The 20,798-nt window shown below is 38.6% G+C and overlaps 1 protein-coding gene across 1 annotated transcript in view; it reads left to right on the top strand.

The window, feature by feature from the left end:
- MYT1L (myelin transcription factor 1 like) overlaps positions 1-20,798 on the top strand; it is a 136,184-nt gene that overhangs the window by 89,970 nt on the left and 25,416 nt on the right. Inside the window, exon 15 of the mRNA XM_021393058.1 lies at positions 16,618-16,680. Within this exon, the coding sequence (XP_021248733.1) occupies positions 16,618-16,680 (63 nt within the window). The remainder of the gene's footprint in view (positions 1-16,617; positions 16,681-20,798) is intronic.

Genomic DNA, 20,798 nt, shown 5'->3' with positions numbered 1-20,798 from the left:
CACAAAAAGCATTTTAAAGCAGACAGTGTATGAAAATCACAACTTATTCATTTTGCCTGCTAGACTGAGTTTAGAGATTTTTTGTTTGCTTGTATAAACTGATGGTAGCTAAAAGAACAAAAATGACCCTGTATTAAATGCAGTCTGAATGCTGAATTCAGCTTAGTAGGTAAACTACATACAATTTACCTTTGACCATATGATCCAAATCTGTAATGCAGATACTGGCACATGATAGTTATAAACATGAAGTGCTATCTTGGCCATTTCTTAAAAATATTTATATATATATTTTTATCACCAAGGTTATACTTTAAAAGGAAATGAATTAAATATGTGCTATTTTAACTACTGTGCATTTCAATAATAAGGTTGGATATAAAAGCTGTGAATGTTGTCTATGCTGGACACTGCAGAGGTACATTGCTTTTTTGTTCCCCTTTAGGAAAAGTTATGAGTAAATTATGAAAAAACAGGAAAAAAAACCATAAAATCATATTAAAGTAACTGAATAATTTTTAAAAAAAATGATAGATTATGGGTTTCTTCTCAAGGCTTCTCCAGGAACCATTGTAGGTGGTGATTTGTTTTCCTCTGATGCACTAATCAAGAAACATCTGTCAGGAAAGCGTAAGTATGTTCCATAAGTATAGGTGCAATGGAGGAGGGGCAAGAGCCTTGTTTTTTGAATAACACCCATGACAGCTGTTGTGACTTAAGTGTGCAGAATCTGAAAGAATGGAATTATTAATAATTATTTTTTCTTTATTTTTTAAAACCAGCTAAAGTCCTCAGCACTCATTCACAGAAAAAGACCTTCAGTGTTTTTAAGGCAGACTGAGACCTGATCCAAAACCCTCTTAGCTCTGTGGACCACCTACCACTATCCTTAATTGGTTTTGAATCTGAGATTATGTCCAGTAGTTGCAAAAAGCTTGCCCTGGGCAGTGTATTTAATGGAGTAAGAACAATATTACAAGGCCAAATTCCATGCATAGCTCCATGAGCAGAATTTGCACTCCTTACACTTTACAAAAGCAGTTTCAGGTTGATATTGTCATAGACAAAGTCCTATTAAACCATTACTTGTTTTAGAAGAAAAGATTTTTAAGGTATTAACCAGTAAAATATTGGTAAAGAAGCACCTTAACTTTTGTTTTAATTCTATTTGATAGAATAAACTTCCACAAATTAAAACATGAGTAATATTTAATGCAAATGGGATGTAATTGTCTACCAATTGTATACATTTCTTCTATCTAAAATGCAGTGTTTTAACCATTTTTTACCTGATTTTAATTCAGTTTTTGCAAATGTTAATATTAACTGTACTGAACCCACAGTAAATGCTATTAATTTACAAAGAGGTAATGGGTAAACACATCAGGACCATTTATTTACAATTTGTGCAAAAAATCTTAGGAATGTTAATGGAAAACAGTCCAAACATGTTTTATATCTTTGTATAAATCCTTATATAATCAAAAATTAAGTAGAAATGTCTCTAGGTCAAAGAAAAACTTTTTGTTTGTTCACATCAGTGAAAACACTTTCCATTCAAGAGTTAAGTAGCTATATTGAATTTATGGTATTTATTGAAAGGGTGATTTCTTTTTTCCTAAGACCAGACTTATAAATTTCCTTCAGCGTAAAAAAGAGAAATATGTTACTTTCTAAAGACATTGTCAATAATTAAATTTTATGTGAGAGATACAGTCCAGAAGTACTGGGAAGTGGCAACGTATATGAGACATCTCTGTAAGGTGTAGTGCTGGCTAACCTGTTCCACAGGCTTTCATTTTACCTTCCTGAGATGCTGTAATCATCAAGTTTTAGATTTTCTATGACTGTACGGACGCTCAGACTGGAATTCTGCCTGTCCCTACTTCATAAGATGCTCTTTTTCCATGTAGTGTATAGCTGAGGAACACCTCATCTGAGCTAATCAGGACAGATAATTTGTGTTTCAGCTGTATTCTTACCCATGTATTATTATCCCAAATCCTTGTCAGGGGGCAGTTAGCAGGAACGTTTGTGAGGGTAGTGTTTTAAACAGTAAATACAATTTTTTGTATGCAAGATGTAAGCACTCATCCTGAGAATAGGAAACCTGGAAAAAGGAAAACAGTAGTCAAGAGAGTAAGGTGCAGTAAATACTCAGGGATATTTGGCTATAAGCACACAAAAAAAAAACCCAAGTGATTTTGGAGGAGGAAGTATATCATTTTTTTTTTTAAAAAAAAAAGGACTTGGAAACCTCTTTTTTGTAAAAAGCATGTAAGGCAAAGTTGTTATTCTCAGACTTGAAGCTGTTTTTCTAATTCTAAAGAGTATGAGAGCTCTGAACTCTAAGAGCATGAGCATTTCTCTCTGCCTACATTCCCGACTGTGAGTGAAGTGTTTCTGGAGAGAGAGCTGTTTAGTACAATGCAATATGCAGCTTCCTGTGCCCTTGTGCTGTGCAGCCATTTATCCCTGTTTGTAACCTCTGGCCTCTCCAGCACTCTGCACAACTATTTATGGAGCTATTCCTGCAGTTATTAGATTCTGAAATTAAAGTGGTTCTTTCATGAAATGTTTACAGTATAAACCAAGCTTGCACTGCCTAATCTTATGGGAGTTTCAAAAGGGGAAATTGTACAAAAGCCTGGGATTTCTGCCTTTGTCAACTTTAAGGAGAAAGTAAGGAGGGCCAAAGAAAGAAAAGACACTAGAGAATATCACATGACAATAAAAAGCACAATTCCTTTTCGAATGCTATAGTTAATGATACCTTGGAACATTCTTATTAAGTTGGAATTATTACTTAAGTGCTGATCAAATACAGTCTTGGATTCCAGCTTAGCTTGGAACAGTTTTAATGGTCTGATCAGAGGTTCTTGCCCTCACTGAAGGGATGTCTCCTTTGTTCACATTAAGTGCAAACTACCTCATACAGTCTGACACACTAGGGTGAAATAGCACCCATTTCATGTAATTGAATACCATTCTAAAAGCTCCCTTATTTCTCTTAATGCTACCCAGACAGCTGCAACATCCTGTCAGGAGGGAGAGGATACTCAGATGCGGAGGCAGATGAGTGCCTGGAGTAGAAACTGGGAGTATCGTCTCAGAATATTGTCTCTGATCGCACTGATCCGAAAGTTTGGTGTGAAGTTTGGCTACCTCACTGAGAATTTCTAAGCACTCATTAGCTCTGCAAACTGGACTTCATAGTCGTGATTTTCAATGGAATTGTTTAACTTCTTAATACAAAATAACTGGCTGATGGTTGATCCATCAGGGAGGGATGGAAATAAAGTAGAATGGCTGGGCTTAAGGTAGCATCTGTGCTGCATCCTTCTGAGAGAGCTTTTGCTATGCCTTCACCGCAGTCTCCTGTCAGGTATTTGTAGACAGAAGTAAGATTGTTTCTTACAATTTCTTCCTCAGAAGCAGCTTTTGCAGCCTCTTCTATCAAGTGCTCCCAGACCCTAACTCTCCTGCTGTATAACGCAGTAATGCAAACACACAGCTCAATGTTCATAGTCCTCAGAGTGCTGGGAAGAGTACAGAATATTGTACCCTCCTAAGTATTAGTTAATTAGGGCTGATTTTTCTGCCCACTGTCAGTCTTCTGAGTCTACCTCATAGCAGTAGGATGGAGTAGTTGTAGGGATGGCAATATCCATGCCCAACCTGTTGCCCTTGCAGATACAGGTTCTTGTCTGGACTTGCACTAAGAGTTTTCCTTTCAGCATGCCAGTAAGCCTTGCTGAACATTGTAGGCCTGAGGTAATTTAGGGCTCAGCAAATTGTGAAGTTATGCTTAAAAGCCAGTGTACATGGAACTTGAGTCTATCCCACCAAAACTCACAGCATGCTTGAGAAGCCGCTCAAAAATGAACATAAACTCCAAACAGTAAATTGATAACAAACTAGATTTTCCTTAGCTATACTGTTCATTAGCCTTCTCGCTAGACCAGACTGCCTCTCACAGTCTGATACAATTCACATGGTGTTTTCACATTTCCTCACTTAGGCTTCTGACAAATGTTTGTAGGCCTAAAGGGAAAAAGCTGTTTATTTTCATAAAATGAAAACTGAAGGATTTCACTCTTTTGCTGATGACTCTTCACTCCCAAAACAGAAAGTAGTACCTTTGCTTCGACTGTCTGGGGAAATGAAACCCTCGAGAGTTTGCTCCCATTTCCAAATGTTAACCTGTTCTTGTTACTGGATCACACATGTTTTCAGATAGAAACCATACATTCAGAAGAGATTTTTAAGTCCATCCAATATAGGAACTTTATGGTAAAATAGCCCTTCTTCATGTTAATAATAGGTATAGCATAGTGGCAGTGTATGGAACAAAAGATAAATCTTAGCCTTAAATACATAGTTAGTCTTGTAAACACGTTTTACACTAAATTACTGTGCTTACCTTATTTTACCTTACTGAATATGTACTGAAAAACATCTTAATTGCTCTTTTGAAGGAGAAGCTGTTAATGGTGTGAAGAAGATTCCAGCCCATTACGTTTGCTGTCATTTAGGTGATTTTTTTTCCAAACTTCTGAGCCCTCATTCTGCTCATTATATATTTTATATAACTCAAAGATGTTTACAATCCTATTCATTTTTTGTTTTGCCATAATGCTAAGCTGAGAGGAGTAATTAGAGACAGTACTTGTTTCTTTCTATATTGCAGAGGCTAGAGATACACAACCACTTTTTTAGGCTCAGTCTTTCAAACCAGTATTAGATGAACTAATTTGGAGGAGAATATATAGATTGAATCTCTTCATGCTATTATTCTTTCCATCCTTTCCACTCAGCTTTTCCTTTCTCCTTTACTTTAGATCCAGCTGTCTCTGTTGCTCTGCTTTTCTTTTGATGAATTACGTGACAGTGTACAAGTTGAATGGTTATGTTCAAATGAAAAACAGATAAATAGGGTATCTAAAGAATGGCTAAATCTGGGTTCTACCCATTCATTTCCAAACATTAGTGGTTTGTAAAGGCACAGACTATTGAAAATTGTTAGTTTATTTCCTTCCTTTTAGGAGTCCAATCTGATAGCTTTTCTAAGTGTTTCTTGTTGAGATGCTGAACTTTTTGAGTGTTTTAGATATATGAATTTTGAAGTCATCCCAAACCTCTAGGAAACTCAGGACGCTGCAGATTCAAAGTCATACTGCTGTATCTTTGGTACTAGCATCACCGGGGAGAAGATACACAAAGTACGGAAGAGTACATAGCAGCGTAGAGACAGCAGATCAAAAATTACGCTACTGATAATTTTATGATATTCAAAGCATCCAGCAGGCTACTGACCTAACCATAAAGTAAATCTTTCATCAGGAAAAAAGAAGCCTACTTTGAATAATTTATTTTTAAAGTGTTCAACATTTGACCCAATTCTAATTTAATTTTGTGCTAAAACTTTAATTTACTTCATAAATAGAAATACTTGGCCAGCTGTAAGAGTTTTTGAAGACAGCTTGTAAGGTGAAGAATACCAGAATACTAAAATATCTGTGCTACTGTCATCAAGCGCTTCTCTCTGACCAGTTTTCACATACAGCAAGTGAGCAAAATCAAGTGTCTGTTGTCTGCTCTGCAAGCCCTGACTGGAAATGTTGCTGTGCATTGGCTGAGTGGTTGATACTCCTGAGGGGCTTCCCATTTCAAAAGATCAAGCAGAAATGAGATGCTCCTCTTCAGAAGGAAATGTGTCCACCCCAAATTACTGAAGAAAAGCCCTATTTTTTTTTCAATTACACTTACCCTTATTCTGAATGAACTTTGAAGCACAGGCTTGAAGAAATCTACTACGAGACAAAGAGCTTTGCTCCTAGCTGTAGAGTATGTTGTCTTAGGGCTATCTCCTACTGCATTTTTCTCCCAGCTGCTATGATTTTATGCTATTTTTTCACTATAAAAATGAAGCTTTTTTTCAAAGAATGATGTGTTTGGAAACGAACATTTGAATTTGCATATGTTGGAATTGATTCATTCCTGGTGCCAGGAAGTGCTCTCTGTTGTGAGGAGGGGATGTGCAGCTGGCCAGTGCTGCCTCCAAGGCAGGCAGTGCTGGAAAGAGAGAAAGTGTGGGCAAGGTGCCTAGGGAGAGAGCTGATTCACAGCTTCCCTCTGGCAACTTCTGTGAAAGGAGCACCCCCTGGGTAGCGCACAGAAGCGATTTCACATTAGGCACTTAGCATGCCTTTGGCAACAGGCATGTTAGGGACTATATGCTTATGCTAGGTGTGAGAACAGTGGGCAGCACACTGTGGAACTTGCTGTGGAGAAGCTGGGAAGTCCTAATGGCTAGCAGAACAGGCAGCATGCAGAGGTGATAACTGAAGGTACAGGAATATTTTTTCTAAAGCAGTATAATTAATTTAAAAGCATTGTGTATCTGTGCATGTGAGTCCACAACAATATTTTAAATGCCAGCATGATACATTTTAGTCTACTTATAGGAAAATGGATTTCAGTTTTATTAGAAAGTGTGTCATGTTCTTTGTCACATACACAGAGTTCAAAAAATGAAGAAATGCAGTGCAGATAGTACCAGGAGTTAAGGACACAAAAATTATAGAAAAACAAACGAACAAAAAAACCCACCAACAACAAACAAAACAAATGTCAGGGAATTAATTAAATTTTACCTAAGGAGAAGAATATGCAGTCAGCTACCCCCATTTCAGAAGCATTCAGTTGCTGGAGATTTCTACAGGTAAAGAGAGAGAGCAATCTCCCAGCAGAGAGATAAGAGACTGAAGTTACTTCATGAACCTTCTGAGCAAAAATTATTTTAGTCTCATGCCTGGACTAGCTCCATAGGCTTGGCATCATTCCTTATGGATAGAAAGACCACACAGTGAATGTGGTAACAACAAATCATTTCATTCCACATTTCTTTCCAATTTACAGCTTATATTTTGCACAGTGTCCTCTGAGAGGACTTGGGAGTGCCCCACCAGGGGTGATTCCTGACTGGATCTTCTGATCTCCTGCTCATTCATACTGGAACTTCACCAGATCCAGTCTCAATGAACAACCAATAAGATGGATTTTTTCTCAATTTGCTCATTTGCCATTCTAACACAACTAGGGTAGGAGAGAGTTAACTCCATTGTTTTTCCTCAAATCATTTTCCTTTATATCTATACTTTTTTTTGAATCTACTTTTCTTTTGAGAATTTTTTTTAAATTTTTTATTTTTATTTTCCTGCTACCTGCAATGAGGTTTCTTGTCAGTGTTCTGCTTTATAAAAAATGTTAGCAATATTTTCCATATGAAAAAGTAATACTTAGCACTTTTGCTAAAGCAAAATATGTGTAAGTACTCCTTGTTAAGCTGCGTACAGAAAACTAATTAATGTATGAATCTAATTTAGCTCATTTTTTTTATTTTCGGCTTACAATGCATCTTTATGAAACTTTGATATTTATATGCATGTAGCTTCGTATGCTTTCATAGGTATATTTGTGAGGAATAGGTCACAGGCTTTGCCTGGAATATGAAACCATAAATTCAAGATCCAGTAAGATATCCATTGCCTGCATACATTTCCCATAGAAGTCTTGTCACCTCTTGAAGTGCTCAAAATGAACTTCAGATGAGCTAAGAATAGTTTTCAGGAGTTCCCACTGCTAGCATGATTTTACACCTTTTGAAGCCAACGATAAAGCTTACAAGGACTTTAATGAAAACAAGAGAGTGTAAGATTGGGTCAGGGCAATCTCAGATATGTATACAAATGAGAGAAGATCTCCTTGAGATCAGCCCTGCAGAGAAGGAATTAAGGGTCCTGAAAGATGAAAACCTACAAATCTAATAAGGTTCAACAAGGCCAAGTGCAAGGTGTTGCACTTGGGTCAGGGTAATCTCCGATATGTATAAAGACTGGGAGAAGAACTTCCTGAGGGCAGCCCTGCAGAGACAGACTTGGGAGTTCCAGTTGATGAAAAGCTTGATGAGAGTCAACAGTGTGTGCTTGCAGCCTGTAAGGCCAACTGTACCCTGGGCTGCATGAAAAGAAGGTTGGCCAGCAGGGCAATGGAGGGATTCATCCCCCTCTACTCTGGGGGCCCCCATCTGGGATGGATGCAGAGCTGTTGGAGTGGATCCAGAGGAGGGCCACAAAGATGATCAGAGGGCTGGATCACCTCTCCTATGAAGAAACGTCAAGGGCGTTGTACTTGTTTAGCTTGGAGAAGAGAAAGCTCTGGGAAGACCTCATTGCGGCTTTCCAGTACTTAAACGGAGCTTATAAACAGGAGGGGAAACAACTTTATACGTGGTCCAATAGTAATAGGACAAGGAGGACTGCCTTTAAAATTTAAGTGAGATGTTAGGAAGAAGTTCTGTACTCAGAACATGGTGAGACACTGCAGCACATTGCCCAGAGAGGTTGTGGATGCCCCATCCCTGGAGGCATTCAAGGCCAGGTTGGATGGGGCCCTGGACAGCCTGATCTGGTGGGTGGCAGCCCTGCCCACAGCCATTCTGTGATTCCATCATTCTGAAAATGACTCATTGTTTCTTGGCAGTCTAGAAATTCTGTGTCAAGATTTCACAACAGTGTTTTCTCCCTTGACACAAAGTATATGCAGTCATTTCAGCTATTGGATAGGGCCAGAAGCAGTGCAGACTAAGGGAAAAATAAATTCAGATGGGAGAAAATAACAGAAAGACAAGAATGATGATGAAAAAATAAACAATGGAAAGAAACAACAAAGAGAAGGAAAGAAGAAAGAACTGTGAAATTCGTGGTTATTAGAGATCAAGAAATGAAGAAAGGATGAGGGAGGAACAGAGAGTGAAGACATCAGAGAAAGGAGAGGAAAAAAAGATGTAAAAGAAGAGAAAATTGGAAAGTGACAAGAAATGACAATGAGGAAGGAAAATGGGGGATACAAGGAAGATGGAGCCAAGCTCTTTTCAGTGGTTCACGGTGCCAGGACCAGAAGCAGTGGGGAGAAACTGGAGAACGATAGGTTCCCTCTGTCCATCAGAGAGCACTTCGGTGCTGTTCAGGTGACAGAGCATTGTCACAGGTTGCCCAGAGGTTGGCGGGTCTCCTCCTTTGACATCTTCAAAAGCTGCCTGAGTATGGTCCTAGGTACCCTTCTCTGAATGTCCCTGCTTCAACAAGGGGTGGACCAGATGGTTCCAGAGGTCCCTGCCAACTTCATCCATACTGTGATTCTGTAATTTTGTGAACAGGATGTGGAAATGGGAGAAGTAAAATGTGGAAGAGATATACTAGGGAGGAATATGGGTGGAAAGCAAACTGGACAAAAGCAAATGAAGTCCCTGCTCCACTGAAAGAGAAGGATAACAGGTTGAAAAGAGAAAGAGGCATCAAAAAAAGAAAATGGAAAGAATAAAATGTGAAAAAGAAGTGAAAAAGGTATGTGGATGCTCAGCTTCATTGAGGGAAACTACAAGAAAATAAATCCATCCTAGCAAAACAGTTTTACAGGTTTTCATTGGAAATTCACAGGCTGTGTAGCTCGAGAGTTTCTATCTACACAGCGAATGGAAGTATCAGCGCCTTAGGAATTCACGAATCAAATGCTCTGGTAAGAGAACTGAGTAGAAACAACAGAATAATAATGGAAAAGCATCCATGCTTCTACTGCAATTAAAACAGATGCCATTTTCTGTGACTTCATAAGGAAGAAGATCATCAGAATTCTTATTTTGCATATGTAATTGGAGCTTGACAATCTACTGCAATGCCTGGGACAGAAGATAGGATTCAGAGATTTACAGAGATTGCTTTCAATCTCTGAATGCTTAGAAAGGTAAAAGCAAAATGAGTAAAGTTTCTTCTAAGTAGGTATTTTTGTAACAGTAACCAGTACTCTGACTGATACTGACACACCTGTGGCCTAGAAGTCTCTGCTGAGGACCACACAGCTGTTTCTCATCCCCCTTCTCGCTCTGCAGTGCTCCATGCAGGTCAGTGATGAGTGGTGTAGGAAGAAAATGGAGAAAAGCTTCTCTCTTTGCCTCTTTGAGTTTAGCTGGATACTTGTTTGTCAAGTGTTGCAAACTTTTTTTTTTAACAAGCGCTCAAGTTCATAGAAGTATAGACATAAAATAAACTCATCATACCTTATACAAAATTCCATTTTTTTAATTGAACGAGGCTTCTTATCACTTCCTACACCCACAGTTTTTGCTTTTGTAACCTTTGGTTTCTCCTTTACCTGAGTAGAAAAGAATAGTATTTTGTTTATGAATCTATATATAGTTTCAGAGGAGATACAGATTTATAGCTGCAAACAGAGCAGTGAATAAGCATCTCCTCCTAGCCTATTTTCCTCTTGTATGTAAAGTCATTTAGCCTCTGTATGCCCCAGTTTTCATCTGCTAAATCCTTCTCTTCTTCAAAGCTGTATTGTTTTTTTCCATTAATGTTTGTAAAATACTTTCAGAACTTCAGATGAAAGACAGAAATGCAAAGTAATGTTGTGTCTGTCTTCCAGCCTCCTGACCTATGAATTGAATTCCTAGTGATTCAGTCAAATAAAACAGAATCTCAAATACATAAAAACCACCAGACAATAAAACTATTCTATGTTCTGCTATGAAAAAATCCCACAGGAAACAATTATATTTCTCTAGATTTTCTGAACCTCCAACAGAAAATCACATCTACACTATAGAGATTGACAACATGGACAAAATAAAACTATGGGGAAGATATAATTCTCTGTTAAATTCCAGTTCCTTTGCAGTGTGGAACAGTCTAAGGGATCATTCTGAATTTTTGTACATTTTATTGGTTCTTTCTTTATCTCAATATGATTTTTCTTTTGGGTGGCTAGCAACATCTGCTTTAAATATTTAATAACTAATTTATTGGATAAATATTCTATGTGTTCATTTACTTACAGTTGTAGCTTAACACTCTAGGGAAGATTGGATCCACAATGTAGTGGGTGCAAAGTACTGTAAAGACACAAAAAGGATAACATGAGTCTTCAGAACTGATAAACTAGCTTACTAATAACAGATTATAAAATATATTATCTATGCATTATAATTGAATCCTAGTATAGTTTGGTAAGTTCTAGAAAGGATAACTATCTGATGGCTCCTGGCATGGCCAGTGTGAGAAAAATTAATGGCTTAATTTCAGTTCCATGGGAGCGAATGTCCTCAGTACAAAAACAGTGTAGAAGCAATTTGCCATAGCCAGAATTGGCAGTCCTCTTCATTTCTATTAGTGACTTATTATTTCTTTATTTGTGGAGTGTCTATAGAGTCTCCACTGAGTGCTATTACTAATCCCCAAAAAGCTATAGCTAAAAGGCAAGTACACAGATAGCATACAGATGTGCCAATTCTTGTGAAAACTAAAGCCTAACTCAATAACATGTCCTTCTTGTATTGAAAACTGGACTCAGTGATAAGGACAATGAAGCTGAAATGACCTCCCAGTGAGCCGAGAAGGTGTATGTGGCACATGGCATAGAAAGGAGCAAGGGTGGTTGAAGGGGTCTCTCATGATTAAATTGAACATTAGTACCCTACCAGCAAAAAATGTGATCATGTTACAGTAACCTGGCTTCTGTTTGGTTGGTGTGCTGAATTTGAGCTTGTATAATTCTACATCCAAGGTTTCCATCTGGATTTATATAAACGTGTCAAACCCTGAGCACAAGATTTGACTGAGATGGAAACAGAATTCATTGTCTTGCTAAATTTCAGCTGAGGGTTTCTTAGAGAGGGGGAGCCTGAGCTTGAGCCTGAGCATGAGCCCATGCCCTGGGTTATGCTCAGACTGTGTGCACTGAAAAAATTTCCATGAACTCTGCCTCCTAACAAGGGAATGAAAATTCTTCTGATTCTAAAGAACTGTTGTCATTTTGTGGTAAAGACGGGGAAAAGAAGAGAAAGCTTATTAATTATATTGCAGATTACTATATCTTTGTCTTAGTGCTGTACTTTGGAGATAATTTACATCTTAAAATTCAACCAAAGCTATATACAATAATGAGGACAAAACTACTTCTGTCTTTGCACCTCTGTTTAACAGCCTTATTGATGTCACATTACCTGATCTATATTACTCCTGTAGATCTAAATGAAAACCTGGGAGTATAGGTTTAAATATATATCTTATTCTCTAGTGCTGATGTGATCTGTTTTTTCTTCTGACCTGAGCTTGCACCAAGACTTTTAACCACTGGTATCTAGTAAAACCCTTCCAGAGCCCACTTGGGCTTCCGTTTCCTTGCTGGTCCCAGGAATCTCTTTAAATTCCTTCAAGTTCCTAGAAGCGTTTTTTAATTGCTGCACACTTTGCAGAATGGGTATTAGGCATTAAGTGTTATCTGTCTCAGTTTGGCTTTGTCCTTTACTTCATTCCTGCTGTTGCTGTTCTGTTGTGTTTCCTGCTTTCTGCTTATGCTTATGTTCCCACAACATCTTCTCTGGGATGTTCTGTGAAATGAAGGGGACTTCAAGTCAGTGCTGTCTGCATTCCAGATTACTGACAAGCTCTTTTAGTAGATGCTCTGATTCTGTGTAAAGTGCAAGTGTTACGTGGTCTGAGCTTTATTCTTTACAAAGGGAAGTCCTTTTGTCACTTCAGTCTTTACAGTGCTAAAGCATTCTCTTGCTGCAGTGAGCTATTAGGGAGAGTCTACAGATATACTTCTATCAAATTACATTCACTTCAAGTAATTGAGGAAACTGTGTATCTCTTTGTTCACTTAACTCCAGCATTCATTTTCAGTGGATCTCATGTAACTTTCTTCTTCTAAGCACCTATGCATACATTTTTTTAGGCATTGTTGTCTGCAAATGAGATCACTTAAGTCAAATGTCTATAGTTACTTAGTAGTTGATAGCAAAGTGGAAGGGTATTTATAAGTCCTATGTATGGTAATACATTCTGAAAATCCAGTCCTACAGTTCTAATGGTACAGAGACTTGAAGTTGTCTCCTTGTCTAATTTATTTAGAATAGCAAATAAATACTGTAGTAACATCATAGTTGAAACAGACTGTTGCATATCAACATCTAGTATTTCATAGTGGTTATAAGCATCTCTCATAGAATGGAAAAAGGAGTAAATAGAAGTGTCCTAGGGTCTTAAAATACTCTTTATCAGCTGCACTAAACACTCATTTCATCTTGTACATTTAAGTCAAAATCAGCTTGTGAGACTTTAAACAAATTTTATAGTGCTAAAATCTGAAAAGTCTTTCTAAGATCCTTGCCTACATAAAAAAACCCTTCTGGTTTAACCAAAAATATGATTTTAAACTGATGTGAACTGTACAGAGCCCTTTGTGAAGATTCTCAGTTCAATTTCCAAATGACACCAAAAAATAGACTAGTTTTTAAATTGCTTAAGTGTCCAAATGGTTGAGGTGTAATAGTCTAATTTTAAAAGTGACTGACCAGTTATACTGCTACCTCTTACAAATCTCTTTTGTTAAGACACTACTAATCATGCCTGCCTGTAGCAAAAAGTATTGGAATAGATGAGAAAAAAACAACATTCTTCTGTTTTGTTAATAGCTTGTTCTCAATAGGATTGAAGAATTCCTCTGTGGATGAAAATTTGAAGCTTCAAATAGCACATATACATAAAAAAAAAAGATTCCTTTTGTACCTCTGAGAGACTACAGAAGAACAATCTGATGGCACCGTGCACTACTTTATTCATTTACGTGCAGTGGACATTTACAATCAAAGTGTAGTCAATTCATGTAATTAAGTCTTATTCCCATATATTTTGGTACAACAATTTTAGAGGCTTCAGTGAGGCTTCAGGGATGCATCTGGTCTTGATGGAAGTAGGAGATAAGTTTTGTAGATTATTGAAGATCTCAGATTTGCAGAATTGCAGTGGCTGGAAGGGACCTCAAGAGATCATCGAGTCCAACCCCCTGCTAAAGCAGGTTCCCTACAATGGTTCGCACAGGTAGGCATCTAAATGGACGTTGAATAACTCCATAGAAGGAGACTCCGCAAATCCTCTGGGCAGCCTGTTCCAGTGTTCCATCACCCTCACTGTAAAGAAGTTCTTCTGCATGTCTGTATGGAACTTCCTGTGTTTAAGTTAAGTCACTGCTACTTGTCCTATCACTACACACCACTGAGAAGAGCCAGGCCTCCCACCTCCCTTTACATATTTAGAAACATTTATCAGATCCCTTCTTAGTCTTCTTTTCCCCAGGTTGAATAGGCCCAGGTTACTCAGCCTTTCTTCGTAAGAGAGGTGCTCCAGGCCTTTTATCATCTTTGTGGCCCTCCACTGGACTCCTTCTAGAAGATCCCTGTCTTTTTTGAACAGGGGAGCCCAGAACTGGACTCAGTATTCTAAATGTGGCCACACCAGGGCTGAGTAGAGGGGGAGAATCTCCTCCCTTGATCTGCTGGCCATGCTCTTTTTAATACACCCCAGGATCCCATTGGCCTCCTTGGCCATAAGGGCACAGTGCTGGCTCATGGCCAACTTGTCCATCAGAACACCCAGGTCCTTCTCTGCAGAACTCCTCTCCAGCAGGTCATCCTCTAACCTATACTGATGCATGCAGTTATTCCTCCCCAGGTGCAAGACTCTACACTTGCTCTTGTTAAACCTCATATTAAATAAATATTTAATATTTAAACCTAGTAGATATTAAAATAATATTTATTAGAAAATAATTATTAAAAAAGCAGTCAATCTGAAAAGATATCTAAATATCTGTATTTGAAACATTTTAAATATAAGAAACTAAAAATAAGACCTTTCCCATTTTATTTTTTAACTTAAAGTACTAGCCAACCTAGAATTAAAGGTTTGTGCTAGTGATGTGCAGCCACAGTAAAGAACAAATGGTAAGGGCTATACAGGCAAGAACTATTACTTGTTCAATGTATTCTTATGTGGGTATGTGAGAAGAAACTGTGCAAACTCTTCTTTAAATCTTTCTACAAGCAGAAAGATTAATTTTTCATGTCAGCATGGGCGCGGGTCTTTAGATATTAAGACTCAGAGGAGTACTTACACTTTCTAGTCAAGGTTGTGGTCTTATCATAGTTGGACCTGTGCAAAGGCATAGTAATATGGAGTCACTGTGGCAAAGCCTTAGTATACAAGTGAAGTAAACTCATAAATCAAGACAAAAGGAGAATTATCTCTTAGGATCCTGTTTAGATTCCTTGTCCAATGCACACAGGCTTTCTGTTATGTAGAAGAGAAACTTCAGTTATCTAGTGAATTCCAGAAGTTTTACTAGCTTACATCCTGGAAGCCTTACTGTATTTTTATGTTTTCTATAGAATAACTGAACTGGTCCAGAAGAAGACCATATGAGAACTCCATTTAACAAATTCCAGTTTAATTTATCTCTTTCAAGCTGCATTAATCATGTTTGAGGTTTGGCACTGCTGAGCTCCTCTGAAGTAGGTAATGCTTATTAGCTTTAAAGAGCTAAAGTTCAGCCTAATGGAACATGACAGCCCCATTGCACTGAATTCCAGGTTGCTTGAAGTCCTGATATTAAGGAACTTTCAAGTCTCTGAAGAAAACTTTGGGAAACCAGTTTATCTGTATGTACCAACTTTGAGGAAAGCACACATGGAATTAAAGGGTGAAAGCCAAAATGTGCATGAATTCTGGATTCAAATAATCAATGAACTCAATGCTATGGAAATGATGTTCCAGAATGCAACATCTGAGATTGTGCACATGCTTTTTTGAATTAGAGTGCTGTCTTCAAAAGGAGCTTTAAAGCACCTCTAAATATCAGAACTAATGCTCAAGAAAAGTGAATTTTTGGAATTCACGCAGCATTAACTGTTCAATGAATATAAATTCATAAGTACAAACAATATATAAATTATGAGTATAAATTAATTCTTCTTTTGTATTTTCTCTGATTTAGTGTAGCCATTCAAGTACTAGTTAATGATTATACTAACACTGTAAGTTAGCTTGCTCTGTAGGGATCATAGTCATCTTCACAGTGTAGAAACACCCATTTTCTTTGATGGTTCTTCTGTCATTCAATTATGAGAAGTTTCACTGGTGAGTGTATCTGGTTGCTTGATGTTTGGGAATTCTAGGTGAGTTATTGTTTCTACATAAGAGACCCGTCTATGCATTTCCTTTTTGTCAGGCATTTCCTTTGTTTCCTGGAGTGGGGGAGGTCTATCTCCATGGTGCACCAACATCTCATGACATTGTGTGATGGGATTAGAGCAAGAGCCTTGATGGAAAACAAAACAGCTCACTTGTAATCTTAGCCATTACCTAAGAATACATCTTGGTGATGTTGCATTTGCTGTCACCCCTACTCATTCCTGATGGTGAGGGAATGTCAGTCTGCTCCTGGAAATCTCCAGTATCTGCCAGTGCTAGAGGTATCCAGAAAGTGTTTGACTGGGCAGGCAATGAGTATTTAATGAAACATTTTATGGGTGAAAATAGTATGTTTGTCCCTGGTGTAGAACTAAGCTTAGGTTTAGGAATGGCTGGAGATCCCCAAGGCTGGCACCTGTGGAAACAGTGGTTGAGTCAATTAATATTTATTTAATATAAAATGGGCAGCTATATTTTACCTGTCAGTAACTCTGCTCTGTATCTTTTTACATTATTATTCTAGGTGTCCAACTCCTGGGTGTGATGGCTCCGGACATATTACTGGAAATTATGCTTCACATCGAAGGTATGTAAAGAGAAGTGTTTGTTCTTTAAATCAAACAACTAAAGGGCTATGTGGGAGTTCAACAGACCTCTCTTCTCACTTTCAGCTCTGAAGTAGTATTGAGTGCCTTACAGAGGCATATGTTGGTCTAACTCATTCTACGTATCAAAAATGAGTAACATTTCTCAGTTTCGGCATGGCTCACTACTCAAAAAGGCAGGAAGATTTTTGTTAATATCTAGCAGAATCTTTATAGAAAAATAATACAATTTTTTCTCCCTTCTCTGTTAGCCAAGAGAAGTAATTAAATATTTATAAATTTCTGTTACTTTACATTCTGAATAACTTAACCATTCTCTGCAGTCTTACCTTTTCTGGTCTAAAACTGTTCCTGCATTTTTTTCCCCCCAGATTGTTTCCTGATTGTTTTCCGTCAGTCACTTCAGACTCTCTCCATATTTCTTTAAATGTGAAATCGAACTAACTTATTTACTGCCTCTCTCAGCTGAAGTCTTAAATAACATTAAACAGAGTGGAAAAAAGTACCTGTTGCATCTGTTATGCACCAGTCTTGTTAGTATACTTCAGAATAAAGTTTGGCTTGTATTTGAATCACAATGAATTGCTTCTAACTATGTCAAGTCAGGAGAATGGAAAGAAATTCATGGATGAAAGCTGTTACGTTGTCTGCCTAAACTGTAACAAAGATCCATACCAAGAGCCAAAGAAAGCTGTATGTTTACTAACTGAGCTATTGCTGGTAACCACAAAATGAATTACCACGGTACCACACTAGAGATAGTTTTCCATGTGCTGTATAATTAGCAATGCCCCTATGGCTGTTTCAGAACAATAAATCAGCGGAGAAGCGCTACACTATATTTTGCAAGTAGTTATCCACTGTTTAATCAAAGAATAATAGTGTAGTCCACCCCTCTTTTGTTAGTAAAGGCTTTTTACTCCCATGCTTAATAATATATGTTTGCTTTGTTCACCATTTCCCTACATTTGCAATTGCCTGTAACTAGTCAATACACATATTCTCAGTTTTATAGCCAGTATGAGCAACAGTTTAAAGTCAAAATACAGATAACACAGCCATCAGGAATGTAGCATACTTATATATGCGGTAAAAATGCATGATCACAATAAAAATTCAATTTTCTGTAAAGCCCAGAGAAACATCAGTAGTACAAATGGCATTATGCAGGACAAGATATAAACATTTTTAAGGCACTTATGCAGTATAGATTTAAATCACACTTTCAGAGTGGTTTAAGGTCAAATTATACCCACATTGAATTATGCATGGATTTATCAGTTCATACCTCTAGCACCACTGTGCTTGGTGCCTGAAGTTTGCTATTTCAGAAAGCTGTTTTTGTGCTTGTTCATTTAACCTGAAACAGGCAGCACAGTCAAGATGAAGTAAAATGTAGGAAGCCAAAATGTCATAAACAGAAGAAACTTACAAGCTGGCAAGATTAGCAGGATTGTGTCATTGCATGCTTGCTCATTTTCTAAATTCCTTCACTGAGCATTGTCACTGCAGGACCAAACAATGATCTGGAAGGTGTGACTTAGTTTAATTACTGAATTCTTATGTTCTTATATTACAGATGAGGGCTAGACCAAATTTTCATTTGATTGTACATATAAAGTACATGTAAAACTATAAAGAGTAATACTGCAGAAGTAACTCATCTTTAATACATTCAGTCCATTGGGATTTAAGACATTCAGACTTTTGAAATGCCACCATGACGGTATTGAGCACATAACATAGAATCATAGAATGGCTTGGGTCAGAAGGGACTTTAAAGATTATCTAGTTCCAACCCCTGTTCTGTGGACAGAGTTGCCATCCACTAGATCAGGTGTCCCATCCAAGCTAGCCTCAAATGCCTGCAGGGATGGGGAATCTTATCTGGGCAGCTTGTTCCAGTGCCTCACCGCTCTCTGAGTAAAAACTTTACTCCTAATACCTAATGTGAGTCTCCCCTGTTTTAGCCTAAAGCAATTTCCCTTTGTCTTATCACTATCAGAGTGTGAAAAGTCAGTTGTTCTCCTGTTTGTAAGCTCCCTTTAAGTACTAGAATGCCACAGTGAGGTTTCCCCGAAGTCATCTCCAAGATAAACAAGCCCAGCTCCCTCAGCCTTTCTTCATAAGAGAGGTGTTCCAGCCCTCTGATTCTTTTGCTGGGGTCCCCAGGCCTGAATGTAGTACTTCGGATGGGGCTCACAAGAGCAGAGTAGAGAGGGACAATCACTTCCCTCTCCCTGCTGGCCAACCTTCTTTTCATGCAGTACAAGGTACAGTTGGCCTTACGGGCTGCAAGCACACACTGTTGGCTCGCATCAAGCTTTTCATTAACTGGAACTCCCAAGTCCTTCTATGTAGGGCTGCTCTCAATTAGGTGTTCTCCTAGTCTGTACACATATTTGAGATTGCCCCAACGCAATTACAACACCTTGTACTTGGCTTTGCTGAATCTCATTAGGTTCATGTGGACCTGTTTTTCAAGCTTTCCAAACCCACGCAGCTTAGTGTCATTAGCAAACTTGCTGAGGGTGCATTCAATCCCACTATCCAAGCCACTGATAAAGATGCTGAAGAACACTGATCCCATGACAGACCCCTGGAGGACACTGCTCATCATCAGCCTCCACCTGGACATAAAGACATTGACCACAACCATCCAACCAATTCCTTATCCAGTGAATAGTCCACCTTTCAAATCCATATCATTCCAATTAAGAGATAAGAATGTGATGTGGAGTCATATCAAAGGCCTTGCAGAAGTTCAAGTAGGTGGCATCATTTGGTTTTCATTTGTCCACTGATGCTGTCACTCCATCGTGGAAGGCCAGCACACTGGTCAGGCACAATCTGCCCTTGGTAAAGCTGTGCTGTGTGTCTCAGATCACCTCCTCATCTTGCATGTGCCTGAACATAGCTTCCAGGAGGAAGCTATGATCTTCCCAGGCAAAGACATTAGGCTCACTGGACTGTAGTTTCCCAGATCCTCCTTTCTACCTTTCGTAAAAATTGGAGGGTTTTTTTGGTTTTTTTTTTTTTTTTTTTTTTTTTGTTTTTTTTTTTTTTTTTTTTTTTTTGGTTTTTTTTTGTTTTCCAGTCAGCAGGGACTTTACTCAACAGCCATGACTTTTCAAATATGATGGAGATTGGCTTGGCAATTATATCAGCCAGTTCTTTCAGGACCCTGGGATGCTTGTCATCAAGCCCTATAGGCTTGTACACATTCAGTCTCATCAGGTGGTCTTGAAATTGCTCTTTGCTTACAGTGGGAGAGATTTCACTCCTCTGACCCCCACCTAGAGGTTCAGAAACGTGAGAGATGTGGGAAGCCTTACTGCCAGTGAAAACCAAGGCAAAGAGTTCATTGAGTACCTCAGCCTTCTCTGTGTCCATTGTTGCCATTTCTCCCTTCACATTTATCAGAAGAGGTACGTTCTCCTTGGTCTGTCTCTTGTGACCAGTGTATCTAAAAAAACCCTTATTGTTTTTCATATCCCTGGCCAAGTGCAGTTCCATCTCCTCCTTGGCTTTCCTGGTCCCATCTCTGCACGTCCAGACAACATCACTGTATTCTTCACAGGCCATACGTCTCTGCTTCCTCTGCCTGTGCATTTCCTTCTTATCTCTTAGTTTTAGCAGTGGGTTCTTACCCAACCACACTGGTTTCCTGCTTCCTCTGCTTGATTTCTTATGTTGGGGGATGGAGAGCTCTTGTGCTCTCAGAAAGGCATCCTTAAAGAGTTGCCAGCTGTGTTCTGTTCCCGTGCCCCTAAGGACAGTTTCCCAGGGGATCTCATCCAATAATTCCTTAAACAGTCAGTAGTCCTCTCTCCTGAAGTTCAGGGTCCTGACTCTGCTCTTTGCCAGGCCTATATTCTTTGGGATCAAGAACCCAACCAGGACATGGTCGCTAAAGCCCAGAGTGTCTCCAGTCTTAACCTCTTTAAAGATCTCCTCTGCATTGGTGAACATCAGGTCCAGTAACACTTCACCTCTACATGCTCTGTCCAATATCTGGACCAGGTATCCTTAATGGACTCTGGGAGCCTCCTGGATTGCTTGCAGCCTGCAATTTTGCTTTCCCAGCAAACATCTGGGT

This window comes from Numida meleagris, chromosome 3 (assembly GCF_002078875.1).
Source record: "Numida meleagris isolate 19003 breed g44 Domestic line chromosome 3, NumMel1.0, whole genome shotgun sequence".
In the NCBI taxonomy this organism is placed as follows: domain Eukaryota; kingdom Metazoa; phylum Chordata; class Aves; order Galliformes; family Numididae; genus Numida; species Numida meleagris.
The sequence above is the reverse complement of the archived record's forward strand: the minus strand, read 5'-3'. Positions and strand labels throughout refer to the sequence as shown.